General features: G+C 39.5%; 1 protein-coding gene across 2 annotated transcripts; it reads right to left on the reverse strand.

Moving 5' to 3' along the window:
• Window positions 1-629: 629 nt before the first annotated feature.
• LOC109422350 (RNA-binding protein 45) lies at window positions 630-17,343 on the reverse strand. Of its 2 annotated transcripts, none has more exons than XM_019697078.3 (8): window positions 17,176-17,341; window positions 16,734-17,103; window positions 16,033-16,675; window positions 15,742-15,909; window positions 15,389-15,678; window positions 15,176-15,246; window positions 14,752-14,869; window positions 630-3,070 (listed from the first exon to the last, which is right to left on the reverse strand). In XM_019697078.3, the coding sequence occupies exons 2-7, from the start codon at window positions 17,031-17,033 to the stop codon at window positions 14,779-14,781; spliced, it is 1,563 nt and encodes a 520-aa protein (XP_019552623.2). In that variant the 5' UTR covers window positions 17,034-17,103; window positions 17,176-17,341; the 3' UTR covers window positions 630-3,070; window positions 14,752-14,778. The 2 variants fall into 2 exon arrangements, with proteins under 2 accessions (XP_019552623.2, XP_062708945.1); XM_062852961.1 differs by lacking the exon at window positions 630-3,070 and adding an exon at window positions 14,232-14,681 and having other exon boundaries at window positions 17,176-17,343.
• Window positions 17,344-18,109: the final 766 nt, after the last annotated feature.

An 18,109-nucleotide genomic window follows, 5' to 3' on the forward strand; every position in this document is an offset into this window, starting at 1 on the left:
ATATGAACAATTCATTCATTTTACCAAAAACTGCCAATGGTTCCATTCTGCTGCTAATATCTCGAGAAGTATATGGATTAGCAAATTAATATTCTAGGGTTTGCTGGTCCAAGTGGTCTACCACACATGTTTTAAATCTGAACTATCCTATTGTACACACGATCATGCAACCAAGGAATGAGACGCAATCAGTGAAGTACTAGATTGAAAGTAGTGAGCTGGACTTTTGTATGGTGAGATGATCAATTCTCCGTTTCTGCAAAGAAATGACGCAAACAGCGTGGATATTATGATTTCTTGCCTAGTTTGATGCTGTTTGAGCAAAAGTTTGAGTAACCGTGTTGCCTAAAGTTGTAAGAAATGAATAATACATCAATTCAGTTACCCATGATTTTAGGTGTTAAATTTATGACAACCTATTGACGTACTGCTCAATGGTGGATGAGCCATTGAAAGATGGAGCATTTCGTTGAACTTAATTCTCCATAAAGTTACACTAAATCAGGTAGGGTGTACACTGCACATATCCCAAAATAATAATCATTACCTAAACTTCTGTTACTCAGTTTACCCAACTGGGAGCAAGGGATTGTTTTCTCTATTATTTCTCTGATAGCAATAGAACTCTCTTATTAAAAACGGTTGGTATTTCCTTTATTGATTCTGAAATGTTGCTGCTGTCCGTTGTTACACTCATACTAAGCGATAAAAGTAATAATAGTAGGTATATGTAATGTGTAGCTATATTGAAATACACCTTTTGCACAGTTCAAAATCATAGAAAATACCCAGGGAAGAAGAATCTATAATATACTGCTATTTGATTATGATACAGTAGAGTTGTAATGTCCAGCGCGTTCCGTTGGAACGACGCCAAACAATCACCACATATACTCTGTTGTTGTTGTTGTCAAATGAATGAAACACGATGATTGTATTGGCATCACCAATCTTACTCCTAAATATGAATATGTGTTCGGTTATAAACCTCTAGATTTTGTTCCATTACGTTTGTATTACTCAATTGGACCACTTTTTGGGGAACGAGCGTCCCGTTTGTCGCGGAAGGGAGGCATATTTGATGGACAAGTAAGAGTTGTCGAACAAAAGCGAGAAGCTACAAACGGCGCGGTTTACAGCAAGAGAATGTTACGTAGCGGATTTGATCCGGTTAATATGTAAAAATTGGCGGTATCGACGATAGAAGGACTGTTGTAAAAGTAATGATTGATAGATGTTTTTTTTTTGGTAATAGGAGGGGGAAGAGGATGGATTACAATGATTGTGATACGAAAAAGATTAATTCTCGTTGTAACCAGGCCGACATTTATCTTCAAATGTGTATAATCATTAATGTGTGCTCAAAACAATGAACAGTTAGACAAAGTTTATATCACAAAGCCGTAAAGAGGACAAATGTGTCGTTCTGTCGAATGTAGAACAATAGTTATCTCGAATTGTTGATGAATCATATATGGATGAATTCATCAACAATATTAGTTTTCTATTGAGTAGTTCTCAAATAATTAGCCCATCGAATTCGAACAGCGTGATTTGAAGCGTGTTGTAAGAAACATTTGCGAGATAAGTATCATGAGATGAAATGGCAAGCAAAAGATCCATCGGATGACAGACAAAATGGTTTCCATACTCTCTTGTCACATTCGAATGTTTGAGCATTATATATCGCAAACCGAAGACTACATGTAAATGGCGGCTAGGTTTCAGTGAGAATTATTCAGCACTTAGCAGCTAAGGATTGTTCTAACTCTCAAGGCTTATCAAAATGGTAATTAAAATTTTTAAGAATATTTCTAACCATACCGTAAAAATATGATCTTTAGCAATAAAAACTGTACAAAAATAAAAGAAATCTTTGTTTGTTCCAATCTCGGTATATAAAATCAGTTACCTCTTTTAGCTTGGGAATAAATAAAAACATAGTTTGCAAAGTTAAAATGTACTCTCTGTTTGGTTGCTACAATCTAATATATGTAGTAAAGAAAAAAGTCACGAATGATGTTCGTTTGTGGTTCATGAAGAATGTGAATGTTATCTTTTGGTAGTATGTGTGAGCGATAACGTCGAATAGTATTTAGTAGGTAGATTATCTGCTTAGGTAAGTTATCCATCGGTTCAGTTCATAGGGTCTAAAATGTCTTCGCCTTTGTAATTAAAAAAATGTGTTGCATAATCTCATCGTTTTTGTGATCCAAAAAGCTTTAAAATATGACTACAAATATCATACAATTTGAAAACAAATTAGTGCATCTTATTAATAATATTCGAATTGTGTAATTTTGAACAAATTAGTTAAAGTTAAAAGGTGTCGAATGAGTTTCTTAAGGTGATAAACATTAACATAACATCTAGAAGATTTTGAAACGAAACAAACACAATCAAAGACTAATGGATAAGAATATGGAAAAACTCGGCAAAGTCAAGTAATCACTGCCGTATATGGTGAAAACGTAAGAAAGTAACAGAAAATGCGGCACCTTGTTGCTGGGGGTGCATACGTTGTTTAGCGTAATTCTCTGTAAGTGTTCTGAACGGTTTCAGTTGTGCCAGTCCCGTTGGTCGTCTTTTCACGTTCTCGAACTTCAAGTAGGTAATGATCAGTTCTCTCGTTCTTTTTTGTACCATCTTCCAGTCTCGTCGGGAAAGTGTAGGTTTTCCCTTGGATTTTTACTTTTGTTAATATTTCGTCCCGGAAAGTGTTGTAACTTGAAAGTCTGGAGGTCATCGGGCGACGTGCATTGCTTCATTCTTCGTTTGGTTTCTACAGTTGTTGCGTGCAGTTTGAATTTGACGTCCAGACAGGTCCGTAAAAGCGTTCCCTTACGTTCTTTTTTCTCGGTTTCGATCGATGCAGTTTGAAGCAAAGTCGTGATTTTTTTTTGTTGTTCTTGTGATTGTACGTTGTTTTGCACAGTCCAAACGGTCTTCATTTTGATAGTTGTTCAGAAACGATCTGGTGGGGGCTAGGTACTTGTATTGAATGTAGTAGGAGTACTGTTTGTAGTAGGGTTTGTTCGTTCGTCACTAACGTTTAAGTGGTAAAATAGTTCTGCAAAAATAAATTCGTTAAATTGGAAGGTTGTTAGGGGGGTAACGAAAGCTTATAAAAGTATGAAAATTCAAAAATATATGATGACAGTGTTAAAGCTAGCTCTTACTACTACGTAACAGTTTGCAGTGAAAACAATCGGAAGAAAAAAATAACAGTGTTATGATATTGTGTATACGGCGCATTGCGAGCAAAGGATGTCCGATGTCAGGATGATTAGTCTAGGTACTTCATTAAAATATTGAATTACTGGTACATCAACGAACTCTCAAAAAGATGGGGGTTACTATATTGATAACTAAAAACCAAATTGACTGTCTTCGGGTCATCCATAAACCACGAGGTCCCATGTTTCCATTTTCCTACTAAGTTAGCTGACACTCAAGAGACATACATTTTAAAATGTGTAAGATTCACTAGCGCCTATATAGCACATCACCGGGTAGCTATGTATTAATATTCTTATAAAGGCTGCCGAAGACGATTCACTTCACAAGATTCTTCTATGTAGAATGAATCTGGAGATTTCTCAAACTCATTAGCGCTACTTAGCGCCGATTTCTTCACCTCGGCTTAACCGGTAAGCCAGGCTTACCCATATAGTTAAACCTGGCTTAACGCTTAAGCCAGGGTGAAGAAATCGCCCCTTAGGGCCGATTTCTTCACCCTGACTTAACCCAGGTTTAACTATATGGGTAAGCCTGGCTTACCGGTTAAGCCGAGGTGAAGAAATCGACCCTTAGGGCCGATTTCTTCACCCTGGTTTAAGCGTTAAACCTGGTTTAACTATATGGGTAAGCCTGGCTTAGGGCCGATTTCTTCACTTCGACTTAACCGGTAAGCCAGGCTTACCCATATAGTTAAACCAGGTTTAACGCTTAAACCAGGATAAAGAAATCGGCCATTAGAGGATAAATCCAGAATAAACTAGTTCATCATCGGAAACCCACAGAGATCAGACATCCAGGCTAGAGCAAATTTCATTCAGAAAGTTGTGTAAGGATTTGAATCTTCACTTGAGTAAGGTTGCAAACCAATACACGATGACAACACTAACGCCACCAAACACCATATTGCCACAGTCAGTGGTAAAGTGAAACATTTCAAGTGGTGAATTAAATTAGTATGAGAAATTAACCGATTGCAGTGCCACGATATTGCCACTTGTGTTGTCGATTTCAAATAACCGTTAAATTCCTTACACAGTTTCGGAACTGGACTTGGATGTCTGTTCTCTGTGGGATAACTAAGTGTAGAATTAGCTCTAATACACGATAATAAAAATAAAATAAAAATTCGGATAGCTCTCGAACGTCCTGACAAATGCCGTTGAACATCACATTTTTCTACGTATGTAGTTCGATTTTCAAAAGTTGAACATGTCTAAAAGTCACTAACACTACCTGGCGGATAAACCAAGAATCACCATATGTATCATCGGAGAGCTTTTGATGACCTGATCAGCTATGCCGAAGACTCCAAACTCAAACAAAAAAGGTTTTTAACTTGTGCTAGGTATACGTATACGCACTCACTGCAAAGCCACACTTGATCTTTCCAATACGAGCGTGTACTAGCAATATGTGTTGGCGCAACATCCATGAAAGCGATAATGGTTTTATGCTTACTAGAGCCACCTACGGGAGCAGCGAAAGTATTTATTTGTTTTGCTTGGGATTTTCCCAGAGTTGTACAGGCTAAAAAAATCATCTGACATCCCTGACGGAGAGCCCCCGAGGCACCGTAAAGGCTCATGAAACCAAGGAATTGGCATCCCTATCCCACCAACAGACATGTCCATATCCTCAGTGTGGGAAAGAGAAATAGAAAATACACCACTCACGCTGTGCATCTGAACAGGAGCCCTTCTCTTACCCGACGTCTCCACTAGACAGAAATGTCTTGCCATTTTGCTGGACAGATGTGTCATGACAGAAATGTTCTCTCGCTGTTTGCATGGAAAGCAGCGGTGTTGATCATTTCTGTTACGTTTTCTCTTTCTGGCAGCAAAATGGCAAGACATTTCTGTCTAGTGGAGACGTAGGGTTATATGTGGATCCACCACTGCGATTCGGATGCGCGCAAGCTTGGTGGGTAGAAATAAATCTCTTAGCTCCCTGAGCACTAGGCCACACAACAGTGCGGCGAGAGCGGTTTAAAATTCTCTTCGGTGAAAGTGTAAAAAATCACCCGGGCGCGCGCTCCAGTGAGGTTTTTGCGCCAGAGTGCGCGCTGCGGTGAAACACCGGAGAGTTCTCGCCCCGGCGACACCATGGTGATAATTCGGTGACTGCTGGGTGAAAACGCGGGAGAGCGCCGGAGAGCGATGCGCGCGAAAGAGTGAGCCACACTCGATCCAAGGAGGACGAGCAAGAGCACGCACTAGCGCTTGGTCTACCTACCACCCAAAACAAGAGAAACTGGCTTCTTGGTGTGGTGAAAAATGTTCCTATCCCCAGTGTGGTCGATAAACTGACGCCGCAGTGAATCGCTACGGTGAAATGCCATCTCTGCCCACCAATGCAATGTTTTCGTAGCCAGCATAACAGCGGCTCAAGCTGACAACCTATCTTTCAACACAGCAGCATAGTTTTAATGCTGGGTAAGAAAACAAGAAGACCATAACAGTCCCCTGCATGAAACCGGCTGGGGTCCGAGCACAACCTTACACACCAAAATTTTTGAAATGCTTCTAGCACAAACAAATCAGCAAAAGAAATTGCTGAATTTCAGCACAACGTTGCTAGTCAACTGTGAACATTGCTGGATGGTTCAGCAAGTTGAAAAATGATTGCTGATACTTAGTATTTCGTATTGCTGAATGCAATCAGCAAAAAATGCAGTGTAGGAAGGTTTCGGTAACCAATCGAGAATCTCAACAAAACCGTTTAAGAAACCAACAGAGAAAGATTACACAGATTTAAAAGTGTGGACATTTTACGGAAATGGCCAGAATAAAACGGACCGAGTTGGACAAATTACTTCGAATGAATGTATTTCTGTACACTGACTTGTGTTGTTACAATGATGTAGTCACTGGAGAGTAAGCTGCCGATGGCCAGTCAGTCGTAAATAAAGTTGAGGGTTCTGATAACCAAAAATATCTGTCCGCCAACGGTGTCAACTTTTAGCACGAAACAGCGTACAATTAGAATATGGAATGTTTTATCCCTAGCTCAGCTAGGCAAATTGGTAGAACTCGTCGGTAAGGCGCGGTGCATGTTGCTCTAATTTCTGGGGCTTAGTGGAGTCCGATGACCTAACCACAGACAAACAGACGTAATACCTTGAACGATTTTCATGGAAATCCATCGCCCAGTTCACACTACCATCACCTGGTGGAAAAGTTGCACGAATCACTGTGTTGTGCAAATTCGTCAACAGAAGGCGCTAGTGTGAAACGTCAAACAATAGAGTTAATAAACTATAGAGGACGAATGTCGCTGCTGTTCCCTTTGTTCTCGCTCGCAAACATGTCGGGTATCTATCTGTCAAACTGCATACTTTTTCGCTTTGACACTTATAGCCCGGCCTATCTCCGCCAGCAAGAGATGTTTCGGCAGCGACGCCAGCGACATTCTCCCTCTATAGTTTATTACCTCTATTCGTCAAACGCATAGAAAAACCATGCGCGCGCCTCTGGTTGTGAAAGCCATAACTGTGAAAACTTAAAATGATCGTTAAAAGCGTGGTCGATGGAAATTTTGCAAGTGTTACGTCTGTTTGTCTGTGACCTAACTTTGAAGACTACAAACTATCGTCGGTACAATATATTCCGGTATTAGAGACGTCAACGACGCTCCATGACACCAAGCGCCCAGGCATAATCAGCGCTTGCCAAATGGGATCCAATTAATGGACAATCCATTACTGTTAGATTCAAGGACATTCTATTCACATACACTATTCTGTAATATCTGGGACACCCGACCTTTCTGGCCGATTGGAAGCAAGGCGTCTTACACTGTGCAACATATTTGGGGTCATGAAAAGTATATGTACTTCATTTTGACTTCAGTTTACGAAAGTAACTGTAAAAACATGCAAATAATTTTTGGATGTTGCTTGTCTACTTCGAAATTTTATTTTATGCCAACAGAAAGTTTTTGGCTATGAAATTTTTAGTCATAAAGGATTACTTATGGTATGACTCTGCAGCACTGGCGTAGCCACGGGGGTTGTTTTAGGGTTAAAAAGAGTCAAAATTTGTGGAACAAATTTTCAGTATAAAGCACTTAGCGGCGAAAAAAAATATTTCGGCTAGGCCGCTTTTTGTAATTGTCAAATCCAAAAAGTTATCATTGACTGTTGAAAATCCCTCCCAGAGACAATTTCTGGCAACGCCACTGCTCTGCAGCCATAGGTAATCCTTGTACTGATGGTGGGTACACAATCATCATCATCATTATTAAATTTTTAGTTATAGGTTAAATCTTTACATTATTTAAAATTTCTTCATGCTACCTTTAAACAAAATGTCAAAAGACATCGAAATACACAACTTTGTAAGATGTTCAAACCATATTTTTAGCATTCCATACCCAGGTAACCACTAAGCATTTGAATAAGCCGTACAACAGCCTTGAATTAGCAATAGAATCAGCTGTGCTGCTCAAAAGCTTTCGGCTGTTAGTTAGCATTTCAACTGCTAAGAGCAAATATGTCTCTGCTTACAAATTTGCACATCTGATTTGCTTATACGTTTTCTCTTACTAATCCAAAAGCTCCGAAGCAAACATTCCTTTTTTTTCTCTAATAACAAGATTCTGAGCCCCAGGCTAGTTTATCTCGGGGCCCACGCTTTACTTTCTTACCGAAATAAGAACTCACATTTTGTGAGTTTGTCGAGAGTGGGATTCGATCATAGGTCCTCGGCGTGATAGTCACTTAGCAAACGTTGCTGCAACTGGTTTGGATTGAAAGTTTGGCTCATTTACCGTATTTAAGAGGTTTCCAGGGTTGTTACGAGCAGGGTGGAAAAAAATCCGCGCCAAATCCGCGCGAGCAAAACTCGAATCCGCGCCAAATCCGCGCGATTCTGGAAATAAATTCGCGCCAAATCCGCGAGAGCGTGAAGGTAAATTACTGTTTTTTCCTACTTTACGTTATTGAAGAAACGGCACATTAAACTGGAATGGACTAGATGAAGAATTAATTTTTGATTCGTACATCAACGCAGCCCATCTTGATTATTGTAAGCTTTTTGCAATTGAGTTTGAAGACATTTCGCCAGAACTCTCGTTTTTTTTTAAACATTCCTTAAAGATCCATAGGGCGCTCTTTGATAAGAACCCATTTAACAAAATCTCAGAAGAAACATGCCAAGAACTACTGGATTCTTGGAAAAAATATATTTTAAAAATCTGGAGAATATTTAAGGGGAACTTAGAACATCACATACATACCAAAAAAAATCCTCGAAATAAAGAAAATGGTACGGGGAGACTTTCTTGAAGTATTTCAAGAATTTCAAAAGACATTACCTGATACACCATATTCAGAAGAATTTTTAAAACCAGCATGAATTTGAGGAGGAATCATGAGGAATTCTTAAAGAATAACTTAAACAAATTATTGAGTAATGTCTCAGAAATTCTTTAAACAATCTTTATAGAGGAATTCTTTAAAGAGAATACCTGGAGGAACCTGAGAAAATGACCTTTAAAATGAGAAAGTTCTGGAAGGACAATTTTGAAAATTTTCAAGATTCACTTGCTAGAGTCCTTTCAAGATTGATTGTATTCAGCAAGTTAGTTTGACAATTCTACAGGGTTTTCCTGGATTTTTTAGGAGTTTCTCCAAAAATTCTTGCAGTAATTTATCCAGGAATGCTTGCAGATAATGCCTAGAATTTTTCGCCAAAGATTTCACTAACATTTTTTGCAATGCTTTTTAAGCCTTTTTATATGCCTTTTTTATAAGCTTCTTCCAGGATTCCTCTCAATAGATTTTTCCCTATATAATCTAGGGATTAATCAAGATATTGCTTTTACAAATAAATGGCAAGTGACTTTTACAATTCTATCGGTAATTCAGGCAGATGATTATCGAAGCTCCTCTTACGGCTTCTGATAAATTTCAAAGCTGGAATAAAAATATACGTATTACCTGCAATGGAAATATTGTAGGAATTGTTGCAAAACTTCTTCACAGAAATATTTTGAAGAGTTTCCACCTGTTTTTAATTGCAATTTAACTAAAAAATCTTAAAGTTTTGTCAGAAACTTTTTCAAGAATTTTCTGCAGCAATTTCTTTTAATGTTTCTACAGAAATTTCTCATAATAAAATTTAGGCTCCAGAGATGCACCTTGAAAACCTTAAGAGATTTCTTTGGATATTCATGGGATTTCAGAAAAATGCTCGGAGTAGAGGCGGAAGTGCAGTTCATTCCTATTCGTCTCATATTTAGTTATTAGATGTAATGTAAAATTAACTTTTCTGCTACGATAAATAACTACATACTTAGGTATAACTGACTTGGATCAGCTCAAAGCTTTTTAGATCAATTTTATGTTTAATTTTTACTGAAACATATTGCCATAGTTTTTTTTCTTAAGGGTTTTGGTCACCGTTGAGTTGTATATTTAGGGATTGCTGATTTTGTTCGGTGATTGCAGCACACTAAAACACGATTTATAATGTTTCAACCTACTGACTTTCAGCCATAATCAGATTTGTATAAATCGATGTTCTTGCCACCAGTAGTAAAGCCACACTGGTGGCAAGAACATCGATTTATACAAATCTGATGATGGCTGAAAGTCAGTAGGCCGAAACGTTATAAATCGTGTTTTAGTGTGTTGCAATCACCGAACAAAATCAACAATCCCTAAATATATTGCCATAGTCCCTAAGGATTTAGGATTCATACCTACGGCAATAGAAGTTTTTTTAAACAATAAAATTTACCCATTACAAGATTCAAATAATGAAGTGCGTACGAAGTGATTTGTCAATCGTTGGTAAATAATAATAAAAAAAAGAAGACAATCCCATAGGATAGGAAGCTGATAAAAACCGTAAAAAATCAATTCCGCGCCAAATCCGCGCGAGGGCCAAATTCTATGGGTAAATCCGCGCCAAATCCGCGAAAATCGCGAAATCGGCGAGATTCGCGAAATCCGCGCTGTTGTAACAACCCTGGGTTTCCCAAAAATAGAATAATAACACAGAAAAACAGACGTAACTCTTGGAACAAATTTCTGTTAAAATCAATCGTTACATAAACGTAACCGCCCAATATTAATCATTCTGTTCTTGGCCGAGCAATCACTAAATGGCGGTAGTGAGCAAACATCAAACGGAAGTAAAAACTACATGAGCGTCGCGAGTGGCTAATCGACCACAATCACCATATTTGAATCCACCGCTAAAATGGTGATTTTAATTTTAACTTTAAGCTTATTGTGTTAGATCACCTCAATTGATGTTCCTCCTGGAGATTCTCATACACTTAGGCAGAAATTCATTAGAACGGTCTTATGAAAAATCTCATAAGAAGCCTCTTTTGAAAATTATAAGATATTTTATGAAATGTTAATTCCGAAAAAAAAAACAAACTTCTTATTGTACTCCAACCACTCCAACTTCCGAAGCATCGATGAACGCGTGAGTAAAGTACGCGTTCTCTGATCTCGATGCCCCTGGTTCGATTTTTTTATATTGTGTAAACATATTTCATAAGACGTCTTATGAAATGATATCATAAGAATTTCTTACGGAAATCAAAACTTTTTCTAATGTCGAAATTTCATAAGAAAAACTTATGGCCTTCTTAAGATCAGTTTTCTCAGTGTAGAGTTTTTATCTAAAATTTTCTGAACTGGAATCTGGAGGGTATCCAACAAATACAATTTTGGATACCTTCAGTGACGCCTGCCAGGGATTCTACTTTGTATGCCTTCTGTGGATTCCTCCAAATCCCTAATGGATTTCTTATTCTTGTCCAGGAAATACTTCAGAAATTCCTTAGAGAATTTTAGAGTTTAAGTCTATTTGGAAATAGTTCCTTTAGGTAACAGGAGTTTAGTCTGGTATCCAGGAATTCGACCTAGAGATTTCTCCAGAGATTTCGCAGAATAAACTTCTAAAGGAATCCCATCAACCCTGAGGATAATCCAACTGGAACTATTAGACAATTTCTTGATAGAACTCCTGCTGCATTCCTAGAAGAAGGTTTCGAAGGATTCTCATAGAAAGGAATCAGAAGTATCAATCAACTCCTGGAGGATTTTCAGAAGCCACTAGATAACTCCTAGATATGTCTATGAAGAACACCAGGAGGACTCCAAGAAAAAAACACCTTTTGGAGATTTTGCAGAAGGGACTTCTGGAAGTTTCCCAGAAATAACTCCTGGTGAATTCTCAGAAGGAACTGTTGGAGGAAACACAGAAAGAAATCCTCTTGGACATGTTAAAAATCAAAGAGCTCTTGCAGGAATTATCAAGGAACTCGTGGAGAAATCTGTGGGTGAGTCGCAGAAAAACACTGGCAAAATACCAGAAAAAAAAACTCTGAAGATTCTTAGGAAAAAGTCCTGATGAAATCCTAGAAAAAAAAACTTTTGAAAGCACTCAAGAATGAAATTCTATGGCAACCCCAGAAGGAACTCTTGGCGGAATATCCGAAAGAATTTCTAGAGGGATTAAAAAAAATAAACTTTTAAGAATTCGCGTAAAAAAATTGAAGAATCGAAGGAAATCCAGTAGGAGTTTCGGAAGAAAAATCATTATGATTTCCAAACTCCTGGGTAAATTTTAGGAGGATGTCTTGATTGAAACAAAGAATGATTTTCTTAACGAATTCCGCTGCCCCCACTCGCATAGGGGTAGGCGGGGCATAATGAGCAGCTTAAGCATTTTGCCTCCAAACCCAGTAAATTAAGCGCAATCAATGTAATTTTGACGTATAGGGTCTTGTACCATTTGGGCAAGTGTACCTATTTTGGACACTTCCCGTTATAACTAAGTCAATTTTAAGCCGATTGATTTGAAATTTTGTATACCGTATGCGTGATAATATTTGCACCATCGTACAAATAAGGTACCCATATCACCTGTACACACAATGTCTAGGTTTTTATTGCATGTACGTAAGCTCTAACTCATATCACAGTAGGTTGCGGGTAAAAAAATCCGATTTCTTAAGTTTAAAATTTGCACCATGTTGGGGTAGCAGCGGTAGTCGGGACTTGTCCACGCGCAAATGTTAAAAAAGACATTTCAGGAGTGTTCAGGAGAACCGTAAAACAGTCTTAGACCGAAATAAAGCAAGGGCAACTATTCCCGAAGGTGTCCACTGGTCGTCCAAGGTTAACATGGATTAAGAAAGCTATCGCTGCCACCAAAAATAAGATTTGGGTGAATTATATGCGCTCAATGAGAAAAATGGCAAAGAAACGCGAAATCAGCGACTTAACGGCATGGCATATCGAAAAGGAAAATTACGGAGGCCTTTACTGCCGGTGGAAGCATAATTGTCCCATGTGCATTTTTGGCAATATTGAGATTTTGCAGCCCATGACCATGTATCGTGGGGTACTATCATATGGGAAAATAAAAATAGGTAGTTTGTTCCGAAAATTGTTGAAAAAATGCATGGCCGATTTGTAACATTCTTAAAAGTGGACGCATAAGCGTCACGTTTCATTGGAAATCCTATGGAACTATAAAATTGCTCTAAAACAAAAAATAGTGCTCAAATTAAAAATTGGTTGATGTTAGAACACGATTCAGCATTTATACTTCATAGTTGAAACAATTAACTTTTTTCGAACTTTGGACGCGATTTTCTCGATTGTCTGTTTTTGCACATGGGACATTTATGCGTCCACCGGCAGTTTATGATCCTTCGACCATAGAAAAAAACTTACATTATTACCAATGGCATCCAGGAGCTACGAGTAGCGCCATATAAGAAAGTCTTGAATTTGCCCGAACGCAACCTCCGTTTTTTTCGATTTCCGAAAAACTATCAATCCGTACCAAATTCCAGAATCAATAGTTATTATAACTTTTGTTTGTGTGCCAATGTCTACACCATTATGCAATGTCAAAATAAAAAAATAAATTCAAAAATTGTTAATCTTGGCTTTGACACTACCACGGATACTTTTCGACATTTGCGCGTGGACAAATCACGAGCTAGGTTGCCACTTAGTCATTATGCAAGTGTAAAACTAAGAAAATCAACACTTTTTATTCACAGCCTACTAGGATATGAGTAATAGCTTAAATGCCTGCAAATAAAACCAATACATTGTCTTCACAAGTCAAACTGGAATTTTATTTGACGATGGTGCAAACATTATCACGCATACGGTAGAGATAGGCACGTACAGTATCTAACTCTATACAAAAATTCAAATCAATCGGTTTAAAATTATAATTAGTTAGTTATAGCGGTAAGTGCCCAAAATAGGTACACCTGCCCAAATGGTACAAGACCCTACTCCTCATTTGAACCTTTACTGACAAAAATAATCGTTGAAATTTCGAATAAAGCTATAAATGTTGCAAAATTAGATGTTTTTTAAAAACGTATAAAATCGTGGATTTTGAAAAGGGACATCGACGTTATTTCGAGCAGGAACTTCAGGATAAATTCCAGGGGTCAGAACCCCTTTTTTTTAAATCGAAACGAAACGATATAACCTTGAGAAATCCCAGGAAGAACTTATCGGGGAAACCTAAAAGAATATCTGGAGAAGTTCCAAGTGATTATAGAATGATAGAAAGAATCCTTTAGATTCCTTTAAAGTGTCCCAGAGGAAATTTCTACAGGAATATGTGAGGGAATATCTGGAGGAATATCAGAAGATACACGCGGAAAAATGCCTTCCGGAAGGAAGGAAACATATCCTTCTTTGCTAAGATATCGTAATCGCATTCCGGGAGATTGATCATTCCAGAAAATGTGTCATTCTTGGAAGTGTCGATTCGAGTTCAGGAACTGTAATCCCAAGTAGCAATGAGAGCTGAACAGCTTGTTCAGTCAGCATTTTGAAAATCAAGCTTAAAAGAAGCTTAGTCATCTGTTGTACAGCGATAATGTTTGCTGGGATGTGTCACTCTTGCGTTCAACGAAAATATGCATTTAAGTTTTTTCAATCACCATATGCACCCCGGAGTCACAGAAATGTGGGGAACACATATGTCAAGTGTTCAAAATCCTTCAAAACAGTAGAATCACAAAGTATCTTTCCCTGATCTCTGCGATAAAGTTGAAATTAAACTTGGGGCTAGCGGAACAGTAGATAAAGTAGGAGGAACTCTCTAATCAGTTTTTTTTTTGTCCCCGCTGTTGGCTGAATAGAGCCACTACCTTCAGCTAGCGTGCACGAGCGTGTTAAGCAAATCAGCCAAAAAAATAAACTTCCGACATTTTGATAAAACATGGTTCAGAATTGCTCCAAATTGCAGTTATATCTTGGGCTAGTGACCTGGCAAAACTATCAACTCGAAGATGGAAAAACTGTACAAAATAATTAGTTCTGTAATGGCACATTCCAACTCCATCTCACATCGCAGAAACTATTCCGCCATCCCACACTCAGCCAGAAGTTCATTACCTCACTGGGGGCGCCACTTTCGTGAGCGCATGGACCGAACCTACAGTTAAAAGGGACGAAACAGCAAATGTCTACGTTAGCGCAAACAGCCGCCAGGCTGCGAGATTTACCTTATCCTTCTGGTAGAATGCCTCAGCTCACACGTAGTTCCATGCAGTTTTTGGGGCTCTTAATTTCTTCGGCGGATGCGTGTCGTTGAACGCCATAGACGTCCATAAACCATGTAGACTATTCGGGAAAAGAGGGGAGGTTTGATCTAAAACTATGCTGCATACAAATTTCGAAGATTTTGTATGCGGTCAAAAGACATCGTGGGGAGAGGGGATTAGGAAGGTCTTAGATGATGAGCAATTAGTCTACGTGATTAATGGACGTCCATCTTGGGGTCATCCATAAAGTACGTCACGCTTAAAGGGGAAAAGGGGTTCAAATGTGACAGGCAATGAATAAAGTATAGGAAAAACCTGTACAACGGGGGGATGGGGATTGAAGCTTCCCCTTTTAACGTGACGTTCTCAATAGATGCTCCCTTACTCATTGTCCATGCGCTCGTCGTGCCGCATTCTCTTCCGCCGGTCGTTGCTTGGCTCTTCCGCTTCCAGAACCTGCAATTATCAAACGGTGAAAAATGTAAGAATATTAACTCTGAATGCGTTACCACAGGCTCCACTAGATCTGTACCATTTGGCATAAAAAAACAGTGAATTTTGATTATGCCAAATGTTCCGCTCGCCGTTTCCATCTTACCTTCAGCCGAACGCTCAATATTTCGGCACCATGCAGGGTTTCCATCGCCTTTTTGGCACTTTTCTCGCTGGCGTATTTGACGTAACCGCAGTTTTTGTTTGGCAGCAGATACAAATCGATGAGATCTCCAAAGCGACAGAAGGTTTGCTTCAGGACGCTGATGGGGAGCGCCTTGGGAATGCACACGATGAAGCATCGCTGGGCGACTTCGGCGTTCGGGTTGGCCATCGGCTGTGGGGGCGGCAGGGGCACACTACAGAACGAAGTGTCCCGATCGGAAATTTTACCTCCTGAAAGCAGACATTCTATGTTAAAAACAGATTTCAAAAATATCTCTGGCTCTTACAGCATACCTCCGCCGTTGAATGGATCTGCGTTAGCCATCATGCTGGCAGTTTCGTGACCTAAACGTATGATGAGACGTTCTCCGGGTGGATATTCCAAGCCATGAATCTTGTCGCGAGCGTACATCGCAGACTGGGCATTGTTGTACACCACCGTGGCAGTTACGTTGCGATTGTCTGTAACGAAATATAACAATAACGCGGTCAATATTGTCAGCCGATTTTCGTTAGGAAACACTAAATTAAATGAAAAGTGACTAGACAAGTGCTCTAAAACTGCACCGGTTTAACAATACGTACTGAAATCGTTGTTGATCTGGCAATAGTCCAATCCGGGAATGATATCAAACAGCCTCCAGAGCTGATCCTGATTCAACGAAGGGCTGCACAGAACCGTAAGCGTTGTATCGCTAGGGTTCACATTCTGGCCCGAATATCCGCTGCTGGTAAATCCGAAATTTGCTCCCCGATCGTTGTTCATGCCAGGTCCTCGACGATCGCTTCCGGAAGCACCCATCGCTCCGAATCCCATCATTGGGCCGGAGCTTCCCATTCCAGATCCACCTCTACGTTCGTCCATAAACCCATTCGGAGCTCCACTTCCACTGCCAAATCCTCCAAAGTTGTCACTGGACGACACGGAAGCATTCCGTGTCGGTTTCGGTTCAGCAAACACCGCCTTGTACTTGGCATCACACTCCTCGAAGGCTCGCGCTGCATGCGTGAAGCGACTGAACTTTACATAGGCAAACCCTTTGCCTTCTTTGGTCACCTTGTCCCGGATGATCGTGATGTTATCGATTGTACCATACTGACCAAACTCATCGCGCAGCGATTCTTCGTTCATTTCCTTTGGGATTAAAACAAACAACCGTAGGTATTTCTCTTCCTCGTTGTCGGTTTGCTTCCGGGAACCTTGTTGCCTGTTGGCTGCCACCAACACCTAAAATCAAGCAATAATCTGCAGTCTCGATCAAAACATCACCTAAAACACCTCTCACCTTAATCGGCCGGGAATTATCGCCAATGGTTTTGCCGTTCATTTCCTCCAGTGCCCTGGCGGCTTCCGATGTTTTGGAAAACTTGATGTAAGCCACTCCTTTGGCATCACCCGACTGCCTGTCCTTGACAATCCAGATTTCCTCGATTTCGCCAAATTTTTCAAAGTGCTCCCGCAAGATGTCGTCGGTCACTGTTTTACTGCAGATTATAAACAACCGCGACATGGGCGGAATGTCGGCGGGACTTTTCTCATCGTTGAAATTGTTACGGCTCGATCCGCCAGATCTTCGGTCCGCCATGTTGTATTTTGGTTCGTGTTCAATGCCTTTCGCTTTCGAACTTTTGCGACGAGGAAATGGGAACTTTGCTCTGAAATTCAAACGATAAAAATGGCCTTCTAATTTATGCTGGCCGTTTGTTAAACTAGTGCAAATTACTCACCTGACTAAGATCTACAAACGTGCAGCAATTTTCAACACAAATAACACAGTTTATACGGATAAAATTACCAAAATCCAACAGGACACGATTTTTGGAGCATTCACTTTTTGACACACGATCCGTAATGGACACTACAAACCCGAACACACAACTACCGACAAACGCGATGCGATTTTTGACAGATGCTTGTTTCCAACCAGGGATGCCAGGTGAAATTTTCGAATGTCTTCGCAAGGCACGTTGAAATGTCTTCACATGTCTTCACACACCATATTGTGGCTTTGGTATAAAACTAATGTTAAAAATCAAAATTTATGCTATGTTCTCACTGCGCTTTATGATGCGTGATGACCTTAATGATGACATCTTATATATCAAGAAAGGCGTTGTAATTCCTCCAAGAGTCTGAAATCCCTTCAAGAGTTTCTTCTGGGATTCCTCCAGTTTTTTTTTGTGATTCCTGACAAAGCTTCATAACAAATTTATTAAGCTCACCGGGAAGTCTCTTCAGACATTCCTACAGAAGTACCTCGGGAATTATTTTCCAAGTTTCCAGATATACTTCTCCAGGAGTCTTCGAGAAATTCTCCAGGAGTTTCTCGGGAATTCGTCCATGGCTTCCCCAAGAATACCATGCAAATTCCTTAAGAACGTTCGAAGAATTCTTGCAGCATTTGAGGTAGAATTCCTCCAGGATTACGCAGGGAATTTCTCCATGATTTTACTGAAAATATTAACATAAATTATTCGAAAATTCCCTCCTGAACTTCCATGAAATTTACTTTGAGTTTCCCAAGAAGTCTTCCAGCAATAATGCATGGTTTCCTCTGGATTTCCCTCGAATATTTCAAGGGTTTTCCAAAAATTCCTCAAGAAGTTCCTCGGATTTATTTCTACAAAAAATCCTTCAGAATATCCTCGCGAATTCATCTAG

Source organism: Aedes albopictus, chromosome 2 (assembly GCF_035046485.1).
Source record: "Aedes albopictus strain Foshan chromosome 2, AalbF5, whole genome shotgun sequence".
NCBI lineage: Eukaryota > Metazoa > Arthropoda > Insecta > Diptera > Culicidae > Aedes > Aedes albopictus.

What these genes read in the sequence shown, in the direction of transcription:
- LOC109422350 (XM_019697078.3), bottom strand. Translation starts at nt 17,033, where the DNA reads ATGGCGGACCGAAGATCTGGCGGATCGAGCCGTAACAATTTCAACGAT. An exon ending in ATAATTCCCGGCCGATTAAG is followed by an intron (nt 16,676 to 16,733) that starts GTGAGAGGTGTT and finishes GCTTGATTTTAG; the next exon opens with GTGTTGGTGGCAGCCAACAG. An exon ending in CCAGATCAACAACGATTTCA is followed by an intron (nt 15,910 to 16,032) that starts GTACGTATTGTT and finishes ATTTCGTTACAG; the next exon opens with ACAATCGCAACGTAACTGCC.